The sequence below is a fragment of the Heptranchias perlo genome, chromosome 21 (assembly GCF_035084215.1).
Source record: "Heptranchias perlo isolate sHepPer1 chromosome 21, sHepPer1.hap1, whole genome shotgun sequence".
Taxonomy (NCBI): Eukaryota; Metazoa; Chordata; class Chondrichthyes; order Hexanchiformes; family Hexanchidae; genus Heptranchias; species Heptranchias perlo.
In genome coordinates this window covers 35,315,670-35,341,236 of record NC_090345.1, presented here as the reverse complement: position 1 = coordinate 35,341,236, position 25,567 = coordinate 35,315,670, and the positions used below count along the sequence as shown (strand labels likewise).

General features: G+C 39.9%; 1 protein-coding gene across 1 annotated transcript in view; it reads left to right on the top strand.

Annotated features, from left to right (window-relative positions):
- Positions 1-25,567, top strand: part of LOC137340126 (myoferlin-like) — a 212,238-nt gene that overhangs the window by 125,609 nt on the left and 61,062 nt on the right. Inside the window, exons 45-47 of the mRNA XM_068002457.1 lie at positions 1,991-2,082; positions 3,579-3,749; positions 4,231-4,373. Of these exons, the coding sequence (XP_067858558.1) occupies positions 1,991-2,082; positions 3,579-3,749; positions 4,231-4,373 (406 nt within the window). The remainder of the gene's footprint in view (positions 1-1,990; positions 2,083-3,578; positions 3,750-4,230; positions 4,374-25,567) is intronic.

Genomic DNA, 25,567 nt, shown 5'->3' with positions numbered 1-25,567 from the left:
TTTAACAAGTATATTGTATCTGCTCAAGAATCCAATTGTTTCCTGAGGCTTGTTAATGGGTTAAGAGGGAAACCTGGCTGCCAGTTGCTTGATCTACCCTCCCAGAGTCTCCTTTTTGCACAGTGCTTTTTCACTTTGTTTGCTGCCAGAAGACTGGTTGTGAACTGGATACCTGAGGACAATGGGGGAGGGTTGCTTTTTTTCCCAGGAGTGGTTTCCTGTTGGGACTCCTGGCAGAATTCAACAGAACTTCCAAACTGATGGAGTTTGATAAAATTAGTATACAAGCCTGACTGCTGTTTCAAATGAACTAAATGGGCCATTTTTTAACGTACATAATAGAATGCTGTTCCTTGCAATTTCTTGTCTCTCCTGAAGGAGGCTGACTTGTGTTGGCATGTGGTTACAAAGGCACAGTGTTGCTGGGGTTTTCTACCATGGAGAATATCTCGACTGAGTCTCATCCTGTCCTCCAGCTGATGTTGAGCCAGAAATTGGCCAATAATTAGGAGCAGGAATCCTGACACTGTTTTTCCCCTTTTTTTTCCCCCTCCCCACCCCCCCCCCCCCCCCCCATTGCCTTGGGACATTGATAACAATTAGTGTATTTGCCACCTCACTGAGATCAGCCAACTTGGCACAGAGCAGGTTTGAGCCTGGGCACTTTCCTGGTCTATATGACCTGAGTCACTGGGAAGGTTCATTATAGTTTTGAACAGCAGCTCAGTGAAGTGTCGTTGTTCAAACGGGAGGGTTGGGGGGATGAGCGGAGTAGAACTCGAACAAACCAACAGATAAAATATTTGAATTTTTGCCAACTGTCTCACTGATTCCTACTGTGTCCATGCTGTCTTCAGAAGGACAGTATTGTGCACCTGCACATTAATCCACGGATGCGACTGCAGCTATTCCATGGTCAGCTGCTGGGCGATGAATTTAAAACGTAAGGAACAACCTTTCCAGGTCACCACCTTCCCCTGCCCCAATATCCTCTTCCAAAAAAAATAGTTCTAGCTGTCAGTCACCCCCTGCAGTACATCTATTGATTGCTCTGCTGTAAGTATGTTTCCAGTACTTTCAAAACTGTCTCAGATGGACTTTGACCACTATCCAGCCTGTTTATACTTGCAAATGGGAACACAAGAAATAAATAATATGGTTCTCATTTCTATTGCAGAGATTACCTAAAAGAATGAATTAGCTTTCTGCTGGGGATTCTAGTCACAGGAACTGCAGTGTTTTGATCTTTGCTCTCCTGTTGCTATAAACCAACATTGAAACTTAAGTAAAGGATGGCTTCCAGCAGTCCAAAGTCTGCCCTTTCCCTCCTCCCTCTTCCACCCCCATTACCTTTACTGAAATGTTTTTTAGCTAATTTTTCCCCCATTGATTCATTGCTAGAGTTCTGCAAACAGGAGTAGATCTTCTCTTTCCCTAATCTAGGCACACTATGGCCAATTATAATTAACTCGCACACCAGCCGAACCCGGTGCACAAGGGGTTGAATTAGGGAATTTCCTAGTTTGCATGACTTGACTCATTGCTGGTTAAACTCACTGAGCCATCTGACAGCTACTGAAGTAGTTTTCTAGCTGCTTGCTGGAGTATTGGTTCCTTTCAATAACTATTTAAATCAGTATGATGTGGGAGACTTTTTTTAATGAATGCACATCAGCATGCACAGCAAACGTGCAATAGCTGGTTATAAAACTGCTTTTATTGGGAGGAGCAGGGGAGCTTGATGCAGTAAGGCTGGTGATGGCTGTATCTTTAGCCACTGCTTTGTCCCTCAGTGACATTGAGACACCATAAATGGGGTGGCTTTTATCAGCAGGTCACCAAATTGCAAATTTACTGAGTTTCTTCATACCAGTATGTCGGCTATTTTTTTTCTATTCTATAGTTCAGAGATGAGATGGTTTTTGGACTGTCTAGTATGCTTCACTATATTTGAAATGGGTGTTTTCTCAAGTTTTTTTTTCTTTCTTAGTGTGACCCATATGTGAAGATCAGCTTGGGTAAAAAATCAATAGAAGACAGAGACCACTACATTCCTAACACCCTGAACCCCGTGTTCGGCAGGTAATGGGAAAGTTTTTGAGTTTTCTTTCATGGTTAGAGCAAATGTTGGGAGTGACAACTATCATTAGAAGTGAGGTTATATTGCTGTATTTATTACTTGCTGCCAACCTGAGTCATTTTTAAAGGTAGTGCTTCTGTGACTAAAGCCACTGTTTGTTCATAAAAACTGAGTTTTGATCTGATAGTAAAATCTTTCTATGTGCGAGAGAACTTTCAAGACTTTGAAATACTTCCATGACTTGGAAATATTGTGCATTCTGTGTTCTGTTCTCCCATTGTTGTGATCATTTGATCTTAAAGGAAGCTGTTTGCCCTTTCTCCAGCAATTTTCTCCCCTCTCTGCTTCCCCTGAAGGCATCAGCTCCCTGCTGGAGTATGTTCCATGGGTATTGGTCATCCTTCCCAGCTGACCATTCATTCTTGTGAGCCTTGTCGGCAAGTTTCAACTGCTGGAAGTTGGCAGCTGAATGGAAATATGCCCTCCCCTTGGGTATATATTTATTCAGAAACACGAGACCAGCAAGTGCATGCTAAACAATCATGACCTCAAATGGATGAAACAAAGTTTAAAATAAAATAGAAATTAACCCTACAAAGATATAGAGAAACATGAGGGACTTCACTGTGATGAACACAGGAACCTTTTAGAAATATGGTGAGAAATCAGGATATGAAAATAGCTATAAACACTAAATTGTTATTACTATAAACAGCAAGCACATTGTGCGGGGAAGAGGCGAAAACCTTAAAGGACACTAACGGTGATAAAACTGAGGACAAACCGAGAATACTTAATACTCAGCAAATGTATCACGCACTACACAAATAGAGATAATCCAAGTATACTAATGGACTTTCAGATTAATGAGAAGGTCAAGTTCTCAGGGATAGATGGTTTTTATCAAAGACTACTGGGAGACAAAGGACAAGTTGAAACAATCAAGAGAAGGTAAATCTGGAACACTGCATCAAGGTATGGTATAACTGTCAGACAAGGGTTGTCGGTTCAAACTGGAATCAAGTTCCCGGTAAAGTAGTGGAGTCAAATGAGTTGTGATTTTGGGGGTGTGGGGTTAGAAGGAAAGAAAAAGTTTCTTAAAATGTGCTGAGATGGACTGAATGGCCACCCTCATCTTCTTAATCTTGCAACATTGATACGTGCGCACTTGCAGTGGAATTTACTAGATAATAATCAGAAGTGGGAATGCTAGCTGTCTTTTTCCTTTCCCTAGCCTGAATGTAAAGGTCAGATGTAGCTTAGTCCAGCTGAGATCAGCCAACTCATTACAGACCAGGTATTAAACCTGGTACCTTCCTACTCTGGCTCAACTAATTGCCTGCTAAACTCATGAGCCATCAAGGGACCCTAAGAATTTTTTAAAAAGCTGCTGTGATGAAGCATGCCGATACCTTGACTAGAAATTCCAAATCCTTGCTTTGGAAGAGTACAGTATTTGAGAAATTAACACCTCATTTCATCTCTCTTCTTTCCTTAGGATGTTTGAACTCACTTGCAATTTACCTACAGAGAAAGATCTCAAAATTTCACTCTATGATTTTGATTTGCTAACCCGTGATGAAAAGGTGGGAGAGACTGTTATTGATCTGGAAAACAGACTTTTGTCGCGATTTGGAGCTTATTCTGGATTGCCTCAATCGTACAGTGTGTAAGTACACAAGATATCAAATGGAGATTTGTACATGGTTATCTCTGTTTTTGTATTTTCAACTGTTCTTCCCTGAAAGATGGTTCTAAGGGTCCAAGTGGGCCTCTGGGCTCAGCTGTGATGCTATGAATAGGCACTTGGTTGAAATACCAATTCTTCCTTTGCCCACATTATACACACACACACTCTTCCAGCAAAGATTATAGAATAATAAGTGGGAGCAAGAACCCTAGTGGAAAATTTTCCCTTCCTTTACCCCTGCCCCCCTCTAGTTAGTTAATTAATTGAGTGAAACTACAGGATATCAGTTTTAATGTTTTAACATTCTCGTTGGCTTACATAACATTCACTGTGCTTCAAAAATAATTGCATGAAGTGGTTGATGTTTTGACGTGATCTCTCGTTCTTAATCAGATGTTTATCGTTTTCTTTCTGTGTAGTCGATTTGGAAGTGACTAACTTAATTGGCTTATTTCAACAGTTCTGGAGTAAATGTATGGCGTGACCAGCTCAAGCCATCCCAGCTGTTGCAGAATTTAGCCAAGATGAAGGGCCTTTCACCACCTGTTGTCTCTAGCAGCCAGCTCTCTTACAATGGTCAGGCATACATACTGAATGAAATTGGTAAGTACTTAATGTCTTTCAGTATAGAGCAGTAACAGTAAGACACAAACTACATGGGATGGGACAGTGATTGTGAAAGGGGGGAGGTGAAAATTTTAAAAATTACTATAGACTGAGTTGTTTAGCTCCTTCAATTCGAAAGCATAAATGACTTTTTTTCACAGGCAAAATAAGTGAAGATTTCTTGTAGTTTTGAATATGTTTTGAGCAGAAAATGTTTCTTTAAATGTAGGTTAAACGTTGCTGCTTCTCCTTGTTTGAACCAAATTCGCCCACTGTGTAGTACAAGCCATACAGATCAGGAGGTTGTAGATTAAAACACTGATATCTGCTGAGTTGGATCCCCATTCTCTGCCGTGTTAGCTGATTTTAACTGGGTAGTAGTAGAGATGTTAAAATTGGCCTCAGCATCCCCGGTCTGGGAAGAGTTAAAATCAGTTGGAATTCCTGTTGCTGATGGCTATCCAGTTACCCGCTGCAGGGAAGTGCACGGGTTCTGAATGTCTTGTCAGAACAGGAGTGGGTTGGGCTGTAATGTGCCCACCCTCCCCCAGTCAAATTAGCCTGCCAGCACTCGTCATACAAGCTCACATAACTTGGGTGAGCTTTCAGAAGGCTACTAGCATCCATGAAATGTACTCCAGCAAGAGCTACAATCTTCAGGATACAAGAGGAGGATAAGGGAGAAAATTGGAACAAGAAAAATAGGTGCTTTCTGCATACATGTGTGACATAAATAGAAAATGTATCGGAAACCCACCAGCTGAATAAATTTAAGATTTTGCTGCCCATGTTTTATTTAGTTCATTGGATCATAAATATAGTGCAATTCTTAACCTGTCTAGTGGAGGAGATCCCTGCAGTTGTTTCTTGCCTGTCCTTGGTGCTTTTAAACTAAATTGAGTTCCAGTAGCTTGTTTCCACAAATGTGTGAATGAAGTGGAAAATGTGATTTGAAGAAATATGGTGTGGGGGAGGGGGGGGGTGAAATCAGTTCAGCTGCCTCTTGCTGGCTGATGGTGAATGAGTTATATCCACAGCAGTGTGCCATCTTGGATAGAAGAGATTGTATGGCAACAAGCAACTTTGGGAGGGGAAAATGAGACCAAAGATGCATTCAACTGGAGTTTCACCAGCATAATGTGCTTTGTATAAACAGTAAATGTACCAGATGCCACTTCATGTCCTGCATGGATCTGAAGTTGGTACCAAAGCTATGTGCTCGTGTCGTCTTGTGCTAATTCAGTAAAATCAAGTTGACTCCTGAATTCTTAGACTACTTATTACATGTTAAAGCCCATTCATTTTCCACAGCTTTTTTTTGTAGGGTAGAATGGACTGCCCCCTTAACTCTAAGGATGAGGAGCAAATGCTTGATTTAGTAGGTAGGGATACCAAGTGTCAAGTCTCTTCAGCTGACCGTCAGCATTTGGATTCAGGTCCGCTTGGTGACATTTAACAAATCAGTTTTTTTTTTAACACGAGGTTTGGAGGTTATCAGAATCAACAGAGACTGTCCAACCAGTTTGAAGGTAGGGCAGGAGTTTCAGAACCAGATCAATTGGTGAGCAGGACTGGAGGATGTCCCAAACCCATCAATCATACAATATTTTTTTCACTGTTGGTTGCGCATGAACTTGAGGCAGAAGAGTTTTAAGGTGAGCTGAGGGTTTGGAATCAAAATAGGAATTGTGGGTGAGTGCAATGCCTGTTTTTCCAGTTTGTTTGCGCATTCTAGATGGAGGCACTTTTGTTTCCATGTAGTAATTGGGCAACATCCACTGAGAAGCATAAGTGTCAATAATCAGGTAAGAGCATCATCGATTATAAACCCCAAACTGGAGATGGTCAGGTAGGTCCACTTGAGAACATAAATTTCAGCGTCCCATGCCTGTCCCAGCAAACCATGGTTTCATGCTCCCTTTTTTAAAAAAAAAAATTGCAGCACATATTGGTTTTTATTTCTAGTACAAGAACTTTCTGATGGGGTCAAAATAATATACAAGCTATAAATTACTGTTGGAGAAATCACCATTGAATGCTTAATGTGTTCATGTGACATTCCTGTCTGTTATTTTAATGTCCATTTATTTTGTTGGCTGCACCAACAGGAATTTCTAACATCCTGTATTTTAAAGTTTTAAAAACAAAATATTTGAAATGTACTGCAGGTTGATCAGCATTTGGAGGAAAAGACAGGTTAATGTTTAGGTGTGACCCGCTGTCATTATAAGGTGTTAGCCTTGGGTCAGTGGTGGCACTCCTTGGAATTAGAAGGTCGTGGGTTTAAGCCTCACTCAACAGACTCTAGCACATAGTCTAGGCTGGCACAGTTGTACTAAGGGAGTGCTGCACTGTCAGTTGCATCTTTCAGAGACTACATTGAACCGAGGCCCTGTCTGCCCTCTTGAGTGGACGCAAAAGATCCCATGGCACTATTTGAAGATGTGGAGATGCTGGTGATGGACTGGGGTGGACAAATGTACAGAGTCGTACAACACCAGGTTATAGTCCAACAGCTTTATTTTAAATCACAAGCTTTCGGAGCTTAGCTCCTTCGTCAGGTGAGTGAGGAAGGGTTTCCATAAAAGCATCGCATATATAGTCAGACTAGATATGCGATGCTTTTATGGAAACCCTTCCTCACTCACCTGACGAAGGAGCAAAGCTCCGAAAGCTTGTGATTTAAAATAAAGCTGTTGGACTATAACCTGGTGTTGTACGACTCTGGACTATTTGAAGAGTAAGAGTTCTTCTGGTGACCTGGCCAACATTTATTCCTGAAACAGCTTATCTGGTTATTTAGCTTGGTGCTGTTTGTGGGACCTTGCTGTATGCAAATTGGTTATGTTTGCCTACATTACAGCAGTGACCACATTTTAAAAGTACTTCATTAGCTGTGAAGTGCTTTAGGATATCCTGAGATCATGAAATTGCTATATAAATGCAAGTTCTTTCTAATGTTGAAGTCCAAATAGATTTGGCTTGGAAGTTAGAATTCTGGTGGGCTTCTGAATGCCAGAAAATGAACTAGATGGTGTCCAAAATCAAAACATTTCTGCTGTGGGGGGTGGGAGAGGAGATGAAGGGAGGTTTTCTCTGGAACCCCTCCTTGAAAAATCACGTTCTTCAGCTCTGCCACTTTTTTCTCCTTGCAGCCACTCCCCCTCCTCCGACTTCACTAATTCATCCACCATTGCTGCAAACTGCACTCTCCTGCAATAAAGTGATTGTTGAATATACCTGAAATTTAAGTTATGACTAGCCTTTCTCCCACTGCACTTTTGGTTTGATGCATTGTCTTCATGTCTGGAGGCCTATTTTCTGGGCTGTTTTAAGTTGTCAGTTTTTTTTTGAAGTTGGTGAGCTATTGCTCATGTTCCAGGTTGATATGTACGATGTAGGTTGAAGCTACGATTGGGAAGATCTCTTTGCTATTTGTAGGAAAATCCCTGATGTAATCTTTACAAGCTCCTTTGATTTTACTACAAATAGTGAACTGAGGAAATCGCTCCTCTATTTCCATAGCTGGTAATCACAGTACGAGAGGGTTGCCAACTCTGGTTGGACTTATTCCTGGAGGTATCATCGCATAATCCTTCCACCTCTACCCCCACCATTGGTCCCCCAACACAACCATCCTCACGGCACATCGCCTCCCACGCCAATTGGAAAGTGAACAGACTCATTGGCTGATTCTTGACTCAGTCGAACAACCATTTTCTCCCCATCTCTAATATTTTTAAAACTAATAGATGAAAGTGTGAAAGAAAATGAAGAAAAAAATTTTAATACCCTTATTATTTTCCTCCAGGAAACAGTGTCCAGGAGATTAATCTTCAATTCCTGGAGATGCTCGGATAATCCTGGAGGGTTGGTAACCCTTTAGCATGCTGATTACCAATTATTGAAGGAAAAAAAACACGTTTCCGAAAGGCACAAGGTCATGACCCATAGACAAAACAGAGAAATCTAATTACCGAATCTTTATTTATCAAGTAGCCGAGTTAAAATGAATAGGAAACAGAGCTGTGTTTCTGGGAAACTTCCTGCACAGTCCTTCTCCCTCTTGTGCTTCAGACAAGCTGATCTGTAAATGCTTGCTTTGAATGGAGACCGTATCTTGTCAGTAACTTGTTTGCACTCTGGGACAGGGATCAATATCACAGGTGGCAAATACTGCCACCAGTGCCAATGATATCCAGCCCTATTACCTTTTGTAGTTTTAAGTAGACAGACTCCAGTACACTGGAATAGGATGCAGGGCTACAGCAATAAAAACATGTCAGTGAACTATAATTTACCCAGTTGCTCCTCTATGAACTTTTGCTCGCTAGGTGACCTGATGTTATCTGCTGCCTTCGCACTCTGTCAGAGCCCCTTCTGGTTGTAATTAGACCATTGGAGGGAGATCAATTCAATATAGCACAAATGGTTTGTTTGGCAGAGATGGTAGGAGCCTTACTGGCTGAGTATCCAGGTCCTGCAGCAGACTGACGAGCACTGAAAATGATCTGGACTAACCAGGGCCATACTGGTTCTTTTGACGGCAGGTGTTATAATTAATGCAGTAGATGAAATGCAAATAGATCGCAGAAAGCTGAGACACCGTCCAAGCTGCTAGACTCTGTTGGAACTTCCAATTTTTTTTGTGTTGGAAGACTTCTTTAAGTGGATTTCTGCCTGTATACACAGGCCCTTAGTTTCACTCTTGAGGCTGATCCAGAGTTCAAGCTTTTAAATGTTTTTGTTCTTGTGCATCCAAAAATATGACTCGGTTGAAATTTAGTTCAGTACATCTATCCTGATGTCAAATCCAGATACCTTCCAGCATCAGGCAGGTGTTTAAATTCTAAACTACCAATTTACTTTCCATTTAATACTATGTTGCAGAAATATTCAATAACTTTACTGATGGACATACAACCATCTTCTACACATTAGCTAATTCTGGCCAAAGGTACGGTTTTACATAACAATGGTCCAAATCTTCCTGGAAAAATAGCGGCAAGTTCACGACGCACGCTGGTATTAACGTGCAAATCAATCAACCAACAAATTCAGACAAAGAAGAGATACACTAAGTTACAAATTGCCATAACTTGCTGGTTGGTTTGCACCACTCCATAGTTTGCCTTGTACAAACAGCAGCTCACCCTCAACCTCCCCGTTATTTTTAAAAACCTGCTGGATTTGTGCATTAAACTCTCAACAGAAAGTTAGGGCTCGTACTTAACAGTGTAAGTACCCTTTTAACGACATAATTGTTAATGCAATGCCAATTAACCACTCTGACCCAGAAAGGGAACAATTTAAACAATCGAGTCTCATTCCTGCATGTAGTAAATTGTTGGAGATTTAATTTTTTTTCATTTTTTTTCTTCTCTTTCTCTCCCTCTCTTTTTTGCTTTCTTTTCTCTACCTGATTTGACTCTAATTCATTCTCTTTCTCAGTCCTTCCTCTGTTTGTTTATCAATCCTTAAATCTCGTTGGTTAAGATGAATTGTTTGCCCCCATTGTTCACCAAGGTCCCTGTTGCCCTTGCTGCACAGTTATCAGTTTGCACTTCCAGCAACTTACAAGGCAAATAAATTTCGAACCGAATGATGCAGGAGAAAGTCTGACTAACGGCACATGTCGTGAGATGCCCCGATCCAGCAAGGTCTGGGTCTGTTTGAATTCAGCCTCACAATGCAGCATCAGAGAGTAAATGGACAGTTACATATTGGGACCAAGTAATATAAGCCATCTGTAGAAATCTTGATCTAAATAGAGCATTTTTTGTTGGACTAATGTATTTGAGTTGAATAATAACTGCAGTAAATTGAAGTATCTTTTCAAAAACTGTAAATGTTTTAAATATCCCATATTCTAGGAAAATTTGAGTTTTTAAAATTTCTTCTTGCATTTTTTATTTTACTCCAGGAATTAAAATATAATTTCTGTTGCCTTGAATCCTACTTGTGCCAATTTCTCAATAATCCCAAGGATATGGTTGGATGGCTTCAAATGACATGTCAATGCCTGGAAGAGAGATCTTGTCCTTTCAAGAAGTGTTCATCTCCACCTTAAATCATTTGTTTATATTTAGGAACTCTGAACAGTGCTTAGAATTCATCATCTAGTTTAAGAAAAAGAAATCACTAACAGGACACTTTTTTTATAAATAGGAATCAAATATGCTTTTCAGTTTCTCAAGCCATTGTAGTATCAAGTTAAAGAGCCACCAAGTCTGGTCCTTGTATTGTGTGGAATGTGGTAAAATGATGTATATATTCAATATGACACTTTGCCAGTGGGAGCAAGAGGTTTACGGTCTGTTTTGTGATTTTTAACCCAAACAAACTTGACACAAATATCTTCAAGACTGTTTTATTTTTCAGTACAGTCAACCACATAGAGATGTATCTTAGAATTAATGGTTAAATTTTAATCAGTTTGACCTAGGTCACTGTGCGCCAGAACTAAGAAAAAGTAAAATTTACAACCGATAACAGTTGTGAAGTGCTGCACGGTTGCAGATTACCCTGTCTTCTCTCCCTCCCCACCCACCCATACCGCTAAATAGTTCAAAATAGTCATATAGCTAAGATATACAACATGTTACATTTAAATGGCCAAGAGAAAGATCTCTCACAAAGGCCAACATCCAATAAAGCCATTCCAGTTATACTTGAAGCTATTTTTCCGTTGGCAACATAACCCCATATTATCATGCAGAGTTGAGTTCAGCACGGTACAGAATTCCAAACCAGTGAGGATTGCTGGTGATGCGCCACAATCTAGTTCTTCATTCAATTACATACAAGAAAAGGTTTCAAACTTGTTGAATAAAGAAACTTCTCTGAAGGAAGTTCTGCCCTAGATAGGTTGATCCATGTCCTGCTTTGTTTCACTGTTGCCAAGTGATCTGGTCAAAATCAGTTCACCTATGACCAGGAAACTGGTTTGCATCGGAGTCTGAATTAGAATTGGCAATTTAGCAAGTGCATTAATGTTTTAGGAGTGCTCTTAGTATTTTATCTTTGGGAAATGGAATACCTTATTAGGAGTTGTAGCATTCTAGTATTTCAACTGTTATATGTAGTGATGCCTCATGTAAGACAATACCACCTAATGTCTTCTAGGTATCTCTTGCTATTAGAAATGGCTAGTGTTAGCAGTAGGAAAGGAAGCCTATTTAGCTTACTAGCATTAAAACCTGCAAAATTTCATAGTTCATTGATATTACCATGTTACCCAATCCATCTGCGATCACTCTAAGTTGATGCAGCATTTGCCTATGTTGCCATCCCTTTTATATTATTGAACTTCCAATGGCAGTAGTTCAGTAACTCTGTCGATTCCTGTTAGTGTTGAATTGTCCTACTTCTACTGCAGGCAGATTTGACAACATTGTGCAGCTGCTCTGAAGTTCTGAATGCAACTAACATTATGGCATAAGTGTGAATCTTATGCATATGTATCTGGTGTAAAGTCATTTATGAATTTGCTGTTCAGGTTGGACCTTCCCCATCTAAATGCTGTTGAGTTTTGTTAATTTTGGTGGCATTTTTGATCAGAACGTAGTCACCACCCACTCTGCTAAGCGAATATGGGGTCTGTTATCCTATGGTTTCCTCTGGCACTCATGCCGTTGGAGACATCCTTGTAGTATGGAGGGGCATTTAAGTTGCCATTATACTTGTACAGGGAACGCAGATATGTGCAAATACCATTTATATCTGAAAACCCCAATTTAAAATTGTCACCATGCATACAAATTTCTATTTAAAAGTGGGGTTTCAAAATGGCTATTGGGACAGCGAGAACAGTTCACCCAAGATCCCCATGTGCCTTCTTTGCAGTGCCTTGCTCTGCAGAATTTCACATGGTTCTTTTCATCAGAACAGGTCTGCACTTTTTTTCAAAAATCGAAATCTTAGTCTATTCAAATTCACCACGTTATTTGACGAAGCAGGACATTGTCCTGGTTTGATATGCTCTTGGCACTATTTGAAGAGAAGCAGGAGAGTTACCCACCCATCTTATCAATGCCAACGTTTATGCTCCACATGAGCCTCCTCCCACCACTCTTCATCTACCCTAACAGTATATCCTTCCGTTCCTTTCTCCCTCATGCTTATCTGGCTTCCCCTTAAATACTTCTATGCTATTTGCCTCAACTCCTTGTGATAGTGCGTTCTACATTCTTAGCAATCTTTGGATAAAGTTTCTCCTGAATTGCCTTTGATTTGTTAATGACTATCATTTTAATTATGACCTCTAGTTTTGGACATCCCCACAAGTGGAAACATGTTTGCTACATCTACCCTATCAAACCCTTCCATTATCTTAAAGACCTCTATCAGGTCATCCCTCAGCCGTCTCTTTTCTAGAGCCCCAGCCTGTTCAGCTTTTCCTGATAAGTATCAGTTCTGGTATCATCCTTGTGAATCTTTTTTTGCACTTTCTCCAATGCCTCTATCCTTTTTATAATATGGAGACCAGAACAAGTGGGCCAAACCAAGGTTCTATGTAAAGTCAACAGAACTTCTCTGCTTTTCAATTTAACTCCTCTAGAAATGAACCCCAGTGCTTGGTTTGCTTTTTTTATGACTTTAGTAACCTGTGGCGCTATTTTTTAGTGGTTTGTGTATCTGTATCCCTAGATCCCTTTGTTCCTCTGCACCATTTAGACGCATTATCCAAGTAGTATGTTGCCTCCTTATTCTTCCTACCAAAATGCACCCTCACACTTATCTACATTGAAATTCTTTTGCCAATTACATGCCCATTCTGCAAATTTATTAATGTCTTCCTATATTCTGTCGCATTCTTCCTTTTTGTATTAACTACAACTCCCAATTTGGTGTCGTCTGCAAATTTTAAAATTGTACTTCCAATTCCCAAGTCCAAATTAATGTAAATTGTGAACAAGTGGTCCCAGCACTGATCCCCCCCGTAAAACATCACTTCCCACCTTTTACGAGTCTGAGTAGCTACCCTTAACTCCTACTGTTTTCTGTTTTGTGGCCAGCTTGCTATCCATTCTGCTACCTATCTCCTGACTCCATATGCTGACCTTAGTCATGAGTCTACTATGTGGTACCTTATTGAAGGTCTTTTGAAAATCCAAATATTACATCTTGCTACATTACCCGTGTCTACTCTTTGTTACTTTTTCTTCAAAGAATTCAATAAGGTTGGTCAAGCATGACCTTTTCCTTTTGAAATCTGTGCTGACTGTTTTATATTTTTGGTTTCTAGCTGTTTTTCTACTCCATCTTTGAGTAAAGATCCTGTTATCTTTCCTACTACTGACGTTGAGCTAACTAGTGTATAGTTCCCTGGACCTGTTCTCTCTCTCTCTCCCTTTTTAAATATAGGAATAACGTTAGCTGTCTGGCACTATCCCCTTAATGAATTTTATATAATATGTACTAGTGCCTCTGCTAACTCTTCCCTAACTTTTAATATGCAATCCATCTGGACCAGGGGTTCTATCCTCCAGTTGGATTAGTTTATCAATTATCTGCCCCCTTTCTATCTTAAATGCCTTATCTTTTACCTCTTCTTCGAATGTCATACCCACCTTGTTGGTCTCTCTGGTAAATACTGAAGCAAAGTAATAATTCAATATTTCTGCCATTTCCTATGAATTCATCTTGCACATCCCTTAGTGGCCCTATCCCTATCCAGATTTTTCTAGTGTCTGTAGAATACTTTACTATTGCTTTTTATATTCCTTGATCTTTTAATTTCAGAGTTCACCTTTGCTTTCCTAATTTTTTTGACTTTCCCATCCTCCTTCGTATTCCCTTTTTTGTCATCCTCCTTTTATTGTCTCTGAACTTAGTGTATGCCTTTCTTTAGTTTCAATTTTGCCCTTATCTCTTTATTCATCCATGGTGTGTTATTAGCTAGTTTGTTCTTGCTTTTTTGAGGAATATATTTCTCCTGAACGCTCTTGATCACCATTTTAAATATTCCTCACTACTATTCTATCTTTTTGTCAACATTTTTTTTTCCAGTTTATCTTCCCTCGTTCCATTCTCATCCCCTTAAAAAAAAAAATTAGCTTTTTTTCCAATCTATTACTTTGGCCTTTTTGTCTTCTGTCTTTCTCAAACATTATTTTAAACCTTATGTTATGATTGCTGTTGCCTAGATGTTCCCCTGCACTTCTCTTACCTGCTCTGGTTCATTTCCCATTACTAGATCCAGCAGTGATTCCTCTCTTGGGCTTCTTGCGTACAGGGTAAGAAAGGAAACCTGAACACAATGTAAAAAATCCTTTCCCTGCCTCTTGCCAGTTTATTTGGGGGTAGTTGAAATCTCCCATGATTATTCCATATCCTTTACTCATTTCATAGATTTGCCTACATATTTCTTCCTCCCTTCCACTATTCGGTGGTCTGTAGAATATCTCTCAACGTGATCGATCCTTTCTCAATTCATATGGATTCTGTTTTTATCTTAATGTTACTTATGTCCCTTTTTCTTTTCTACCACCATTGTTATCAATTAGTACAGCTACCCCATCCCCCTTCCTTCTCTATCCTTTCTAAATACGTTATCCTGCAATATTTAAATGCCAGTCCTGTTCGATCTTAAGCCATGTTTGTTATCCCTAGTACATCTGGCTCCTCGCTACGAATTATTGCCTCCAGATCCCCTGTTTTGTTTCAAATGCTGTGCATATTGCTGTACAGGCAATTTAATTTGTTTTATTAATTGTTCCACTCACTTTATTTTTAAGTCATTTTGTACTTGCGTTCTATAACTGCATCTGTTACCTGACTTTTGTTACCCTTATTCTTTACCTTGGTCTGACCTTTTACTCTCATTTCCTATTTCTTTTACCTTCAGGCTTATGTTATTTGTACCAGATCCCTCCCCCATCTTACTAGATTAAAGTTCTCCTAGTGTCCTGACCAACATCACTCAAAATGTATCAGTTCATTTATCTCGTGGCCTTTTGGGAGACCTTGTGCATTAATTGGTTGCCACATTTGCCTACTTTACAACAGCAATGGGATTCTCTATTGCTAAAACTCCAAGATTGAGTCCTGTATGTAATGTTATGACACGCAAGTTGCAATCTTTCAGGTGGACGGGAGGGGTCAAGACACTTTTTAATCAATCGGGACATTGCAGTTACCTGTAAAGTAGAAATTAAAAACAAGTATTGTTCGGAATTGGCTTTGGATGTTCTAAACTTCAGGTTTATTCAGATATTAAGATGTGGTCCTGCCTTTTACAAATCTCCCTAAGAAGAGTGAGGAACTCTTGCATCATCAGAGCATTGTATAGTCAAATGGATCTTGCCCAACATTTTTTAACTATATAACACCAAGCTTTCCTACATCAATAGTTTGGCTGGAGATTACTGGTTTAGCATATAGAGAGGGTAAACATGTACAAATCTGTTATTTGTTGGGTTTTGTTTACCCTGAAGTACCAAACATGTATGAAATTCAACTGGCTCTGGGGGTGCCAAGGTTTCTTTGAAGAACATCGACTTAAAGGCTTCTTTACAGTGCAAAAAAGATTAGATTCATGTTGAAACCCTCTCTTTTTAAAAAGTGCCAGAATAAATTGTGTTTAGCACCTGACTGGCTTCAAACTTCCTTCTCCAATTACTGTTTTGCTGGGTTCAGTGATTCTGTAACTGGAAACTTCTACTGTGGAATAGAGGGTGTTAAAAGTGGGTTGATTGGAACTCAAATTTAATCCCATCTGTACACAGACTAGTAATCAGGCATGAGGCAGTATGAACCTGGGAACAGAAGTGAGCTTCTACAGACTATCCACTGGTACATTAGAGGCAACGCTGTTTGAATGAGGCACGTAGACTCCTGATAGGAGTCTTGAGTTGTACAAACAAGACAACATGGAGAGAACAGCAGTGATCTCAAAAGCTAATTTTGTCCAGGAGATTTAACGATTCTGAGTGTACATAATAAAAGGGAAAGAACTGGAGTTTTAAATGAGCCGAAGTCATTTCTTCCTGAGCTGATGATTTAATGGGAGACTTGCAGAGAATCTAAATAGGTACACTACATCAGAGCTCCGACATGGAGCTTTGAAAGTGCAAAATTTATGTTGGTTAATGTTTCTATATTCATATGCTTAGGAGTCATTACAATCAGCCTTTGTTTGTACTAAAGTTGGCAGGCCAGACCCATTACATTTGGGTAAGGGAAAACTTTAAGGTCATTTGACATTGTATCACTCTTGGTGCTCCAAGCAATGCTATAATTCTGCCAAGGCAGTATAGTCTGCTTCTGCAGTGCAGTTTGCTCCCAACTTCAATTGTTGTTTATCTCCAGACTATGTTTGAATAGTTATAGTAGCAAGGAGGAAGTTTTTACTCTTTAATTCAGGGTCAATTTATAGTGAACCATGGTTTTTAGTCACACGAACAGCTGCTTCTTTTATAAGCAAGAAGGGTTCACTGGCAGTTCAGGGTAATACAATAATAATTTCAGGAACAACAAAACTTCTATTCATTGCCTTATTTTGATATGTGCTTGAAACATTTTGACAGTTTGGTAACTGTGACCCAAATCATCCAACTGTCTCAACACTGATACAGCTCTGAATTTTGCAGCTGAGTTAAGTTTGATTGTTGGGAGAATAGAACCTTAATAAGGTTGAGTGCAGAAGTTGGGTATTTGTTTCAGATCAGGCAGCGGTGCCTGAATTCTGATTCAATGCATACATAAAATTCATTTTTTAAGTGTCCTGTGACTCAGCCTGCTATAGGAGTAAATGGAACTCTACAAACTGGGAAGTTCATGGTTGGTGCTGAGTTCAGCAGGGCTGGTAGTTAGGATGCTAAAATTAGCATCCATGCCATTTTGGCTACTGATCAGGAACAGGATCCTAGCTATTCTCTCCCCTGCCCCCTCCCCAAAACAACAAAAGTGGCTGCTGCTGGCAGTGATTGTGTGATTGTTGGATCAAGGTAGGGATCAGATTCTGCTGTGATGCCCCATGCAGTCAAATAACCTGCCAGCACTTGCTGCCTAGGCTAATACATGGACAGAGTATTGGAGGCATCCATCACCCATGAAACCATACCTCAGCAAGGAGCCAGTGCCTTTGGAAGGGGGTGGGGAAAGTTTTCCATAACATTTGTTAAATGAAGTATTCCACAGAACTAGTCAATGCCTTCTGTTCTATATGCTGCCATGTCTAACGTAATCAGATATTTAACATGCCAACTAGTATCATTGGAAAAATAGTAATATCCTTTAGCTAGTTACACAATCAAAATCAGAAATTTGAGTTTGTCACAAAAGTTTGGAATCTTGACTTACAGGTACTGAGACTGCTCTAAGCCATTCTAACAGATCCCATTTCACACTGCAACAGTTTCAACACTTGCATTTATATAACACTTTTTGAAGTGCACTGTCTGTTATGTAGGCAATTATGGCAGACAATCTGTGCCAATGATATCCCACAACAGTCATGATCAATCTTTTTTGGGATTATCGGATGAGTGAAAACCGTTGTCCAGGATGCTAAGAAAACTGCGTGCTCATCTCCAAATATTCCCATAAGATCTCCAACGCGCTCTCGGCCCAGTGGATCATGCAAATCCGACCTCATCATGCATCATCCAGAGGATGGTACTTCAGACAATGCAACACTTTAGTACATGACCAAAATGTTAATCTAGAACATGTGCTTTGGGTTCCTAATTAGAATCTCATTGGGTTTCTCTTTTGAGCTTAGATTTTTTTTAATGAATATTAATTTGAAATTTGTTGTATCTGATAGTTTTTGTATTAGAAAGAATTGTTAAATTGGAGCAAAATCAGGTGCAAGCTGGAAAGCTAAATATCAGCTTGACACTGGACAGCCTGGGGGAGCAACCATTAAAATGAGTCTACGGAGCAGGGAGTGGGGGAATGGGAGTTTTGAATTCTGTTTAAGTTGAGTCCTTTTATTCAATTCAGAACTTAATCTTTAAGAATACATCAATACTTTAATAGCACACTGTTTTTAGTATTAATGAATGAACAATTTAAACAGTTGTTTTTGAACACCTTAACTGGTAGAACTTGTAATCACCTCCATCTAGCTATTCCACACTTCAAAAATTATCAATGAAATCCCCCAGACATTGTGACTTACTAGTTTGCCAGTGAAAGCATAGCTCTGAAACCTTGACAATTCTAGACATCTCCTATGCTTTATCTCTTGCCCAAAAGCAGACACACTTCAGTTCAGGAGTTGATCTGCACTTCAATATGTCAGTTTACAATTTCAAGTATATATTGGTGTTTTGCATTCTGAACTGGCAGAGAGAGAGAGAGGGCAGATTAACATCCCTTGTATCAAAAGGGGTATTGGTTAACACATTTCTAAGGAATGGCATTGGATTAATCTGTTTGCTTACATTAATCTATAACTGGCAGTAAGTGTCTTGTGAATGGCACTAGCCTAAATTTTTTAATTGGAAAAGGTCACTTCTGACTTTGGCGTTGTGACACTTCATAGATCAGCATTCTGCAAATGACAATTATTTGAAAGTAATGTAATTCTAAACCTGTCAGGATAGTTGAACTTCAAGAAATGTAAATGCCGCACACACCATTCTAAATACAGCTGAGCAACAGAGGTGAAGTCCAGACGGTTTCGCAACCACTGGGACCCAGTGGCGTTGATGGGTGCTCCTGGTGAGTGAAAGGGTTAACCTTTGCAGCCTTATGCCATTTTAGAATCTGCTCAGTGCTCAAATTCTTTGACCTGGTTTGCTATAAATACTAGTGTTCAAAATAGATATACTAGTGTTCAAAATAGATTTTAAAATACATATGCTTGTTGAATGCACATGCACAGATTCTGCAGCTTCAATAAAACAAATGCAAAAGAGCATGTGCCACCAAGTCTGCCTCGGGCTTGCTGCAACCTGATCTTACGTACGCCTTTTGATGCTAAACTCATTCTTGGCAGGTTTTATTTTTGCGTACTGGATATGCAAAATTATCTTGAAATACATGATCTGCCTACAATACAATAGCAGTTTAAAAGGTGAAATTCAGGGCAGATCTGTGATCTTTGCCTGTGTATTAACAGCCAGATAAGGTCTGTTGACCATTGCATCAGTGCAATGGTGTAATGTCAGATTTGGCTTATGGATTTGGTAGATATTTGCTCTGTAACTTCTCCAACTGAACGTCCAATCTCTGCCAACCAGTTGATGAAGTTGTTAATGTTTTCCCATAAGGAAGTTAACTTGAGCTGCTCTTGTACACTTCCTTGTGTCGTCTTATAGTGTCATTGACCTGTCCTGTTAATTTTACGATGTTTTTGACCATTTCAAGGCTGATCGTGTCAAAGGTTCAACATGAAGACTGTGATTTTGAAAGTCAGTTGCCATCTTGCATTTTTTGTAAATATATTTAGAACTCTCAAATGTCCACTCTAAAGTGGAATTCTTCACAGAACATGGCTTTCCTGTCTTTCCTTCCAAGTTTCTTATTCTTCTACCCCCTTCTCTTTCCCCCCCGCCCCCTCACTTTCCTTAAAGATACCAACTAATATGGCTTCATGGACACTGCCCAACCCCCAGTATCTCGCACAAGTTCATATGTAAGTCTGGAAAGTGATATCTGCATGCTGTTTTACAATGGGAGGCATCATAGCTGAACCTGATCCTATCACCCAACACCCACACTAAGAGTCACTGGATAGGTATAAGGAGCAACAACTGTAGTAGATTTTCAACTCCTTCCCCACTCAGCCCTTTGGCAATGAGGCCAATTTCTAGCAGCCCTACCACCACCTTGCTGAAAGCAGCTGCATATAAACTTTTAAATAATGGTCCATTATTTCACTTTTAAGACCCATTTCCACTAGTACCCCTCAGCTAAAGAGTGGCTGAGGAATCCATAAGCTGGAGAGAAGGGAGTTTGTAGCAGAAAATATCTCTCCCATATCCATTTGAGGTGGAACTCCAGTGAGATGCTCCCAGTAATAGCCAGGGACTAACAAAAACTTGTCCTAACTGCTACACAAATTGAGCACTCTGCTTCAAGCCTACTTTATTTTATGGAGCATAGCCTAGAAATTATTCAGTGTAACAGCAAATGACTGCTTAATGCATTTGCATGAAATTACAGGGTCAGCCTTGGTAGTATCCTTGCCTCTGAGTCAGAAGATTGTGTGCTCAAATCCTGTTCCAGGGACTTGTGCCCAGTCCCCCTCATCAGCACTTCTTTAGTCATCTGCCAAGAACAGATTGAGGCTCAGCTGTGACATCTCCCATAGTTGACTTGCCCAAATGCACCTTTCCTGGGGTCACAGGTGAAGTGTTTTGGAAGAGAAACTAAAGGGTTGCTAGCTCCAGTGAAACCATACCCAAACATGAGTCAGAGCCTTCAGGAAAGGAAGGTCAAGGGAAGAAAACTGGAGGGGGATGCATGATCAATGCTAAAGCAAAACCTATTATAAATTTGACATTGTTATATCAGTGCTCCCCCCCCTTGTTTCATGCGGGTTCCACACTGCATGACTTTAGTCACAAGCACTGGGTAAAGATGGGTCTGGAGGAACACCAATCTTCTGTAATTTGCAAGCAAAAAACATATGGATGCCAGCATGGGGACCACGCAACTTCACACTACCAAAAAACAAATACAAATGAACTTGCATTAATATAGCACCTTTCACAACCTCAGAACGTCCCAAAGGGACCTAGGCTGAGGGAGTCATGCACAGTTCCATCTCTTGAATGAGATGGTAAACGGGCTCTTCTCAGATGGGTGTAAATGATCCCATGGCACTATTCGAAGAGCAGGGGAGTTTTCTCCTGGTGTTCTTGCCAATATCTATCCCTCAACCAACATCACAAACAGATAAATGTAGTTATTTATTTCATTGCTGTTAATGGGATCTTGCAAAATTTGGCTGCTACGTTTTCCTAAATTACGACAGTGACTACACTTCAAAAGTACTTAATTGGCTGTGTAACACTTTGGGACATTGAGGTTTTGAAAGGTGCCAGATCAATGTGTGTGGTTCCACTGGACATAGCAACCCTTTAGTTTCTCTTCCAAAACACTGCTGTTCACCTGTGAGCCCAGAAAAGGTGTATTTGGGCAAGTCAACTGTGGGAGATGTCACAGCTGAGCCTCAATCTGTTGGCAGAAGACTGTAAAAAGTGCAGTTTCTAGCTGATGAGGGACTGGGCACAAGATAGCAATTGGGGCAGGATCCTGGCTTTTTTCCACCTCATGGACGCTAAAGGCTATTGTGCCTGACAGCTGCTCCGGCCAACTCAGTATATCCTAGCAATTGAACTGGAGACCTTCCCATGCTCTCGTTCTGTACCACACTATATACTGTACAGTGGATTTATCCATTGAGCTATACTATTATTCTGCAAGAAAGCAAAGCATTGATGTGTTTTGTCACAGTGTAAAGTAAACACTAGTGTAGCTCCAGCTGAAGAGGACATACATTGTTTATACTTCAGAACTTTAATTTAATCGGGTTAATTACAAAATGACGTTTGTTTTTCTCAAGGCACAATAATATACTTCATCCAAAGGAAGTGTTAATAGTCTTTGCCAGTTTTTAATTGTCTGCAGTGTTCCCGTGATGCAGTTGCGTTATGCTGCTGACCTCCCCATATTGCCAAATTCGCAGCATGTTGCAAAGTCTCCTTTTTCATTGGTGTCTAATGCATGTATTGCTGCCTACTAATCACGTCACTTGATTTAGAATGTACAGACTCTCTTAAATCTACCTAACAAGTGAAAATGCCCTGATGAAACCATTTCCATTTGAAAACCATGGAAACTGTGTTTTACAGTGAAAGTGGCTGCAAAACCAGAGTAAAAATCTGGTGGAGAGCACCTTCCCAACATTGCATATCTGCCTTTTACTGTATTACATGGTATCTTGCAGCTTCTCCAGAAGCCACTTCTCCTCTACACACTGAACTTAAGTCACAAAACAGTGCATCGAAAGTGCAATTTCTCTACATTTGAATCAGTAGTGTACCTCTGCTGCATTTTTTTTTACTGCTTGTGGAATTGAATGAACATTACACAATTAATCTCTAGTTGCTGTGCGGTGCTTATATGGCTCATATTGGTGTCACCAGTGCACACAACCTATACTTCAGGCAGCAGGGGCCACTGTGGGAACTCAGGGAAAGTTTCTGAACTTTTGTTTATATATTTTTACCCTGGTTTTAATGGGGGGTTTTCCCACTGAGATCTCTGCTTAAGTTCTAACTTCAAAAACTAATAATTTGCCTTTACACCAAAACTGTGCCACTACATTAGTTTTGAGATTATTTTAAACTATATTTTAGAATGTATTGTGGGTGGTTTTCTTGCCCTAGGTAACTTTAGATTTCTGGATCTTTACTTAACAATTGTGTACTATTGTTGGGGTATCTTAAGTTGTTTGCACAGGTATTTTCTTTCTTTGACCCTTAAAATTAAAAAAAAAAATCCCAAGTCTGTTAAAATGCATTCAGTTCAAACATTGGTTAAATCTTTTAACATCAGATTTCAACAGAGCGAAACAGTGTTCTCAAGCAGTAATGAGAAAGTGGGCAGATGCACAAGCCAGACAGGTCGGTTTGACATGAGAATGAACCCAGAGAGTATGAAAAGTAGAGATAATGGGTGCTAAAATGAGAGTGAAATGTTGCGAAGAGCATTTCTTTTTGCTGATCCAGGGGGAGATTTGTAGCGGGCAGCTGGGGGTGATTCTTTCTGCCTGTGTGTGCAGTGTCAGGGACTTGCTGCACTATATCGTTTCTGCCCTCTCCATGAACTGGGCAGCTTCCTTTCACCAGTTTATTTTAACTCGTGCTTTGGCAGCTGTCTGAAAGCTGCAGATGTTCCATATAAATAAATGTGCTACTTGCCTTAGAAAGCTGTACTCTAGTACTGGAAAGTTAACCATTTCCTTCCAGAAACCAGCAGTGGGACAGACAAATTGGAATACAGTCACTTAACATGCGCCATTGAAAGATGCATTTTGTTTTTGGGATTAGCAGTCTAGCTTGAATGCATGCACACTCTTCAATAAGATCATACTGGTTGGTATCACCACCAAATCTTAAGTTTTAAAAGTGCCATTGTGATCGGCTCAGGTTTTCATTGCACGTGTCGGGCTTGATCAATAGGAGTTACTGATGTGGTGTGCTGGCAGACCTTGTTGGGTGTCCAATGTGCTGTGCCAACCAGTGGCATAACATGGGTTCATTACCCTCACCGCATAGCATGCTCTCAACCTGATTACTGGGGAACAGCCCATATAGACAGGGAAACTTCCAGTGTACATTGCCTGTGGTCACTGATGTAGCTTTGATCTGCCAGCTCGTGAGAAGTTACTAGAGGCCCAATGAATATCAGGAAAAATATACCATAGAGAGCAAAACTATCAATATACTTAGTGAGACTTGTAAGTTACACACCTTAAGCAATTGGGTTTACTTGTGGTTCCACATTCAGAAGTTATATAGTATACAATAAGTCTACTTGTGATGCCATGATATGGCATAGTATACAATCAGTCCCTGAAACGAGCAGAACAACACCAGTTGGTGTATTCATGCATTGTTTTGTGTAGCCAATCCAGCTGTGGCATTGTCAGCCTAACTAAGCTGGGGCAATTTATATAAAGGAATGTCAAAATATGTGACTTCCTGATGAAATATATGACCAGAGCCCATTTATCTAGGAACCCTATACTTACAAGGTTATTTATCAGCTTACATAAAAGTCACCTAAAGTGAAGGAATGTGCTATTATTGAACTGATACTTTCTTGGAAGAGGTGTGGTCAGGGTGTGAACCTCTGCAGTCTGTTGTGTTTGGACACACACTCTCTTACAGGAATATAATATGAAATTGAAAAGGTTGTGCGAAAGATCTGGAAAGAGAAATGCACTCAAAACAATGACTTCAGGAAAGACTAGTGAAGTAAAAAATAATTGCCACCTTATTTGGTTTTGAGACCCATATTTAACTGGTTCAAAGTTCCTTTGTTGCTTAATGCTTTCTCTGTTCAATTAGGTAAGATTGCTTATTAAAACAAATAAAACTGATTTATGAATTGGCAAAGGGCCCTACGTCTGGATACAAGGTGTATAATATTGAATTATTCATAATTTGATAGTTTTAGCAGAAGTATAGATTTCAAAGCCTCCTGCAGTTTGTTCAAATCGACGGTTTCTGAGATGTATAATGAAATATGGAGCTCAAACCGAAGTGGGAAGAAAATCAGAAATAATTGGAGAGAAACTTGAAGTTGTCAGAAATAAGATTGTACTTGTAGGCTGATAAATAACTCATTCTTGATAAGTCTGTGATCTCTGGCATGAGGGAAAATATCTGTTTTGATTTATTTTATTCATCCCATCAATCATTTTTCATGAGACATGCACACTGCAGATGAATAACAATGGAAGAGTTGACATTGATGGGTTTAAAAGGTGAGGGTGTGGAGCAATGAATAGACAGATGTAATTAGGTTTCACTTTCAGTCATCTATTTGATGCAGATCACTAATGTTTATCCAGTTTTCTTTTATCAAGATAAAAAGAATTTCTCCAGTTCCCCTGATGGCTTAGTGGGTAAAGGCACCACTCAGTATATCACTAAACCATGCACAGCAGGCCCCACATTCAATCCCTAGTTTGTTCTGAGTTTGGCTAATCTTAGTTGGGAAGCTTGGCCTCTGTGCCCCTGGGCTAAGGAGGGGAAAAATCAAGCTGGGTTCCTGCCTCTAATCACCATCCCAGTGACCCCTGCTGGCAAGTATGGATAATGAATGAGAATAGGATAAGAGTTGGCTGTGGTAGCCTTTTTATAAAGATTACATACACTGTGTAGTGCCCGAGTGAGGGGGAGGGGGCTAGGTGATTTGCTGAGTGGAATATTTTGAGGGTCAGTACTTGGACCCTTGTTGTTTCTCATCTACATTAATGACTTGGATGGAGCTTGTTAAATTTATAAATGACCATAATACAGTAAAGATACAGATGCAGTTAATCCTTTACAGAAGGATGTCGACCTGTTATGCAGATAGGCAGACAAATATGAAGTATTGTATATTGGAAAGAATGATAGTTGTACAATGAAAGGAAAAGAATTAATGCAGGGAGACTTGGGTGTGACTGTGGATTCATCACTTTCAATATCGGGACAATGTGGAGAAGCAATTAAATA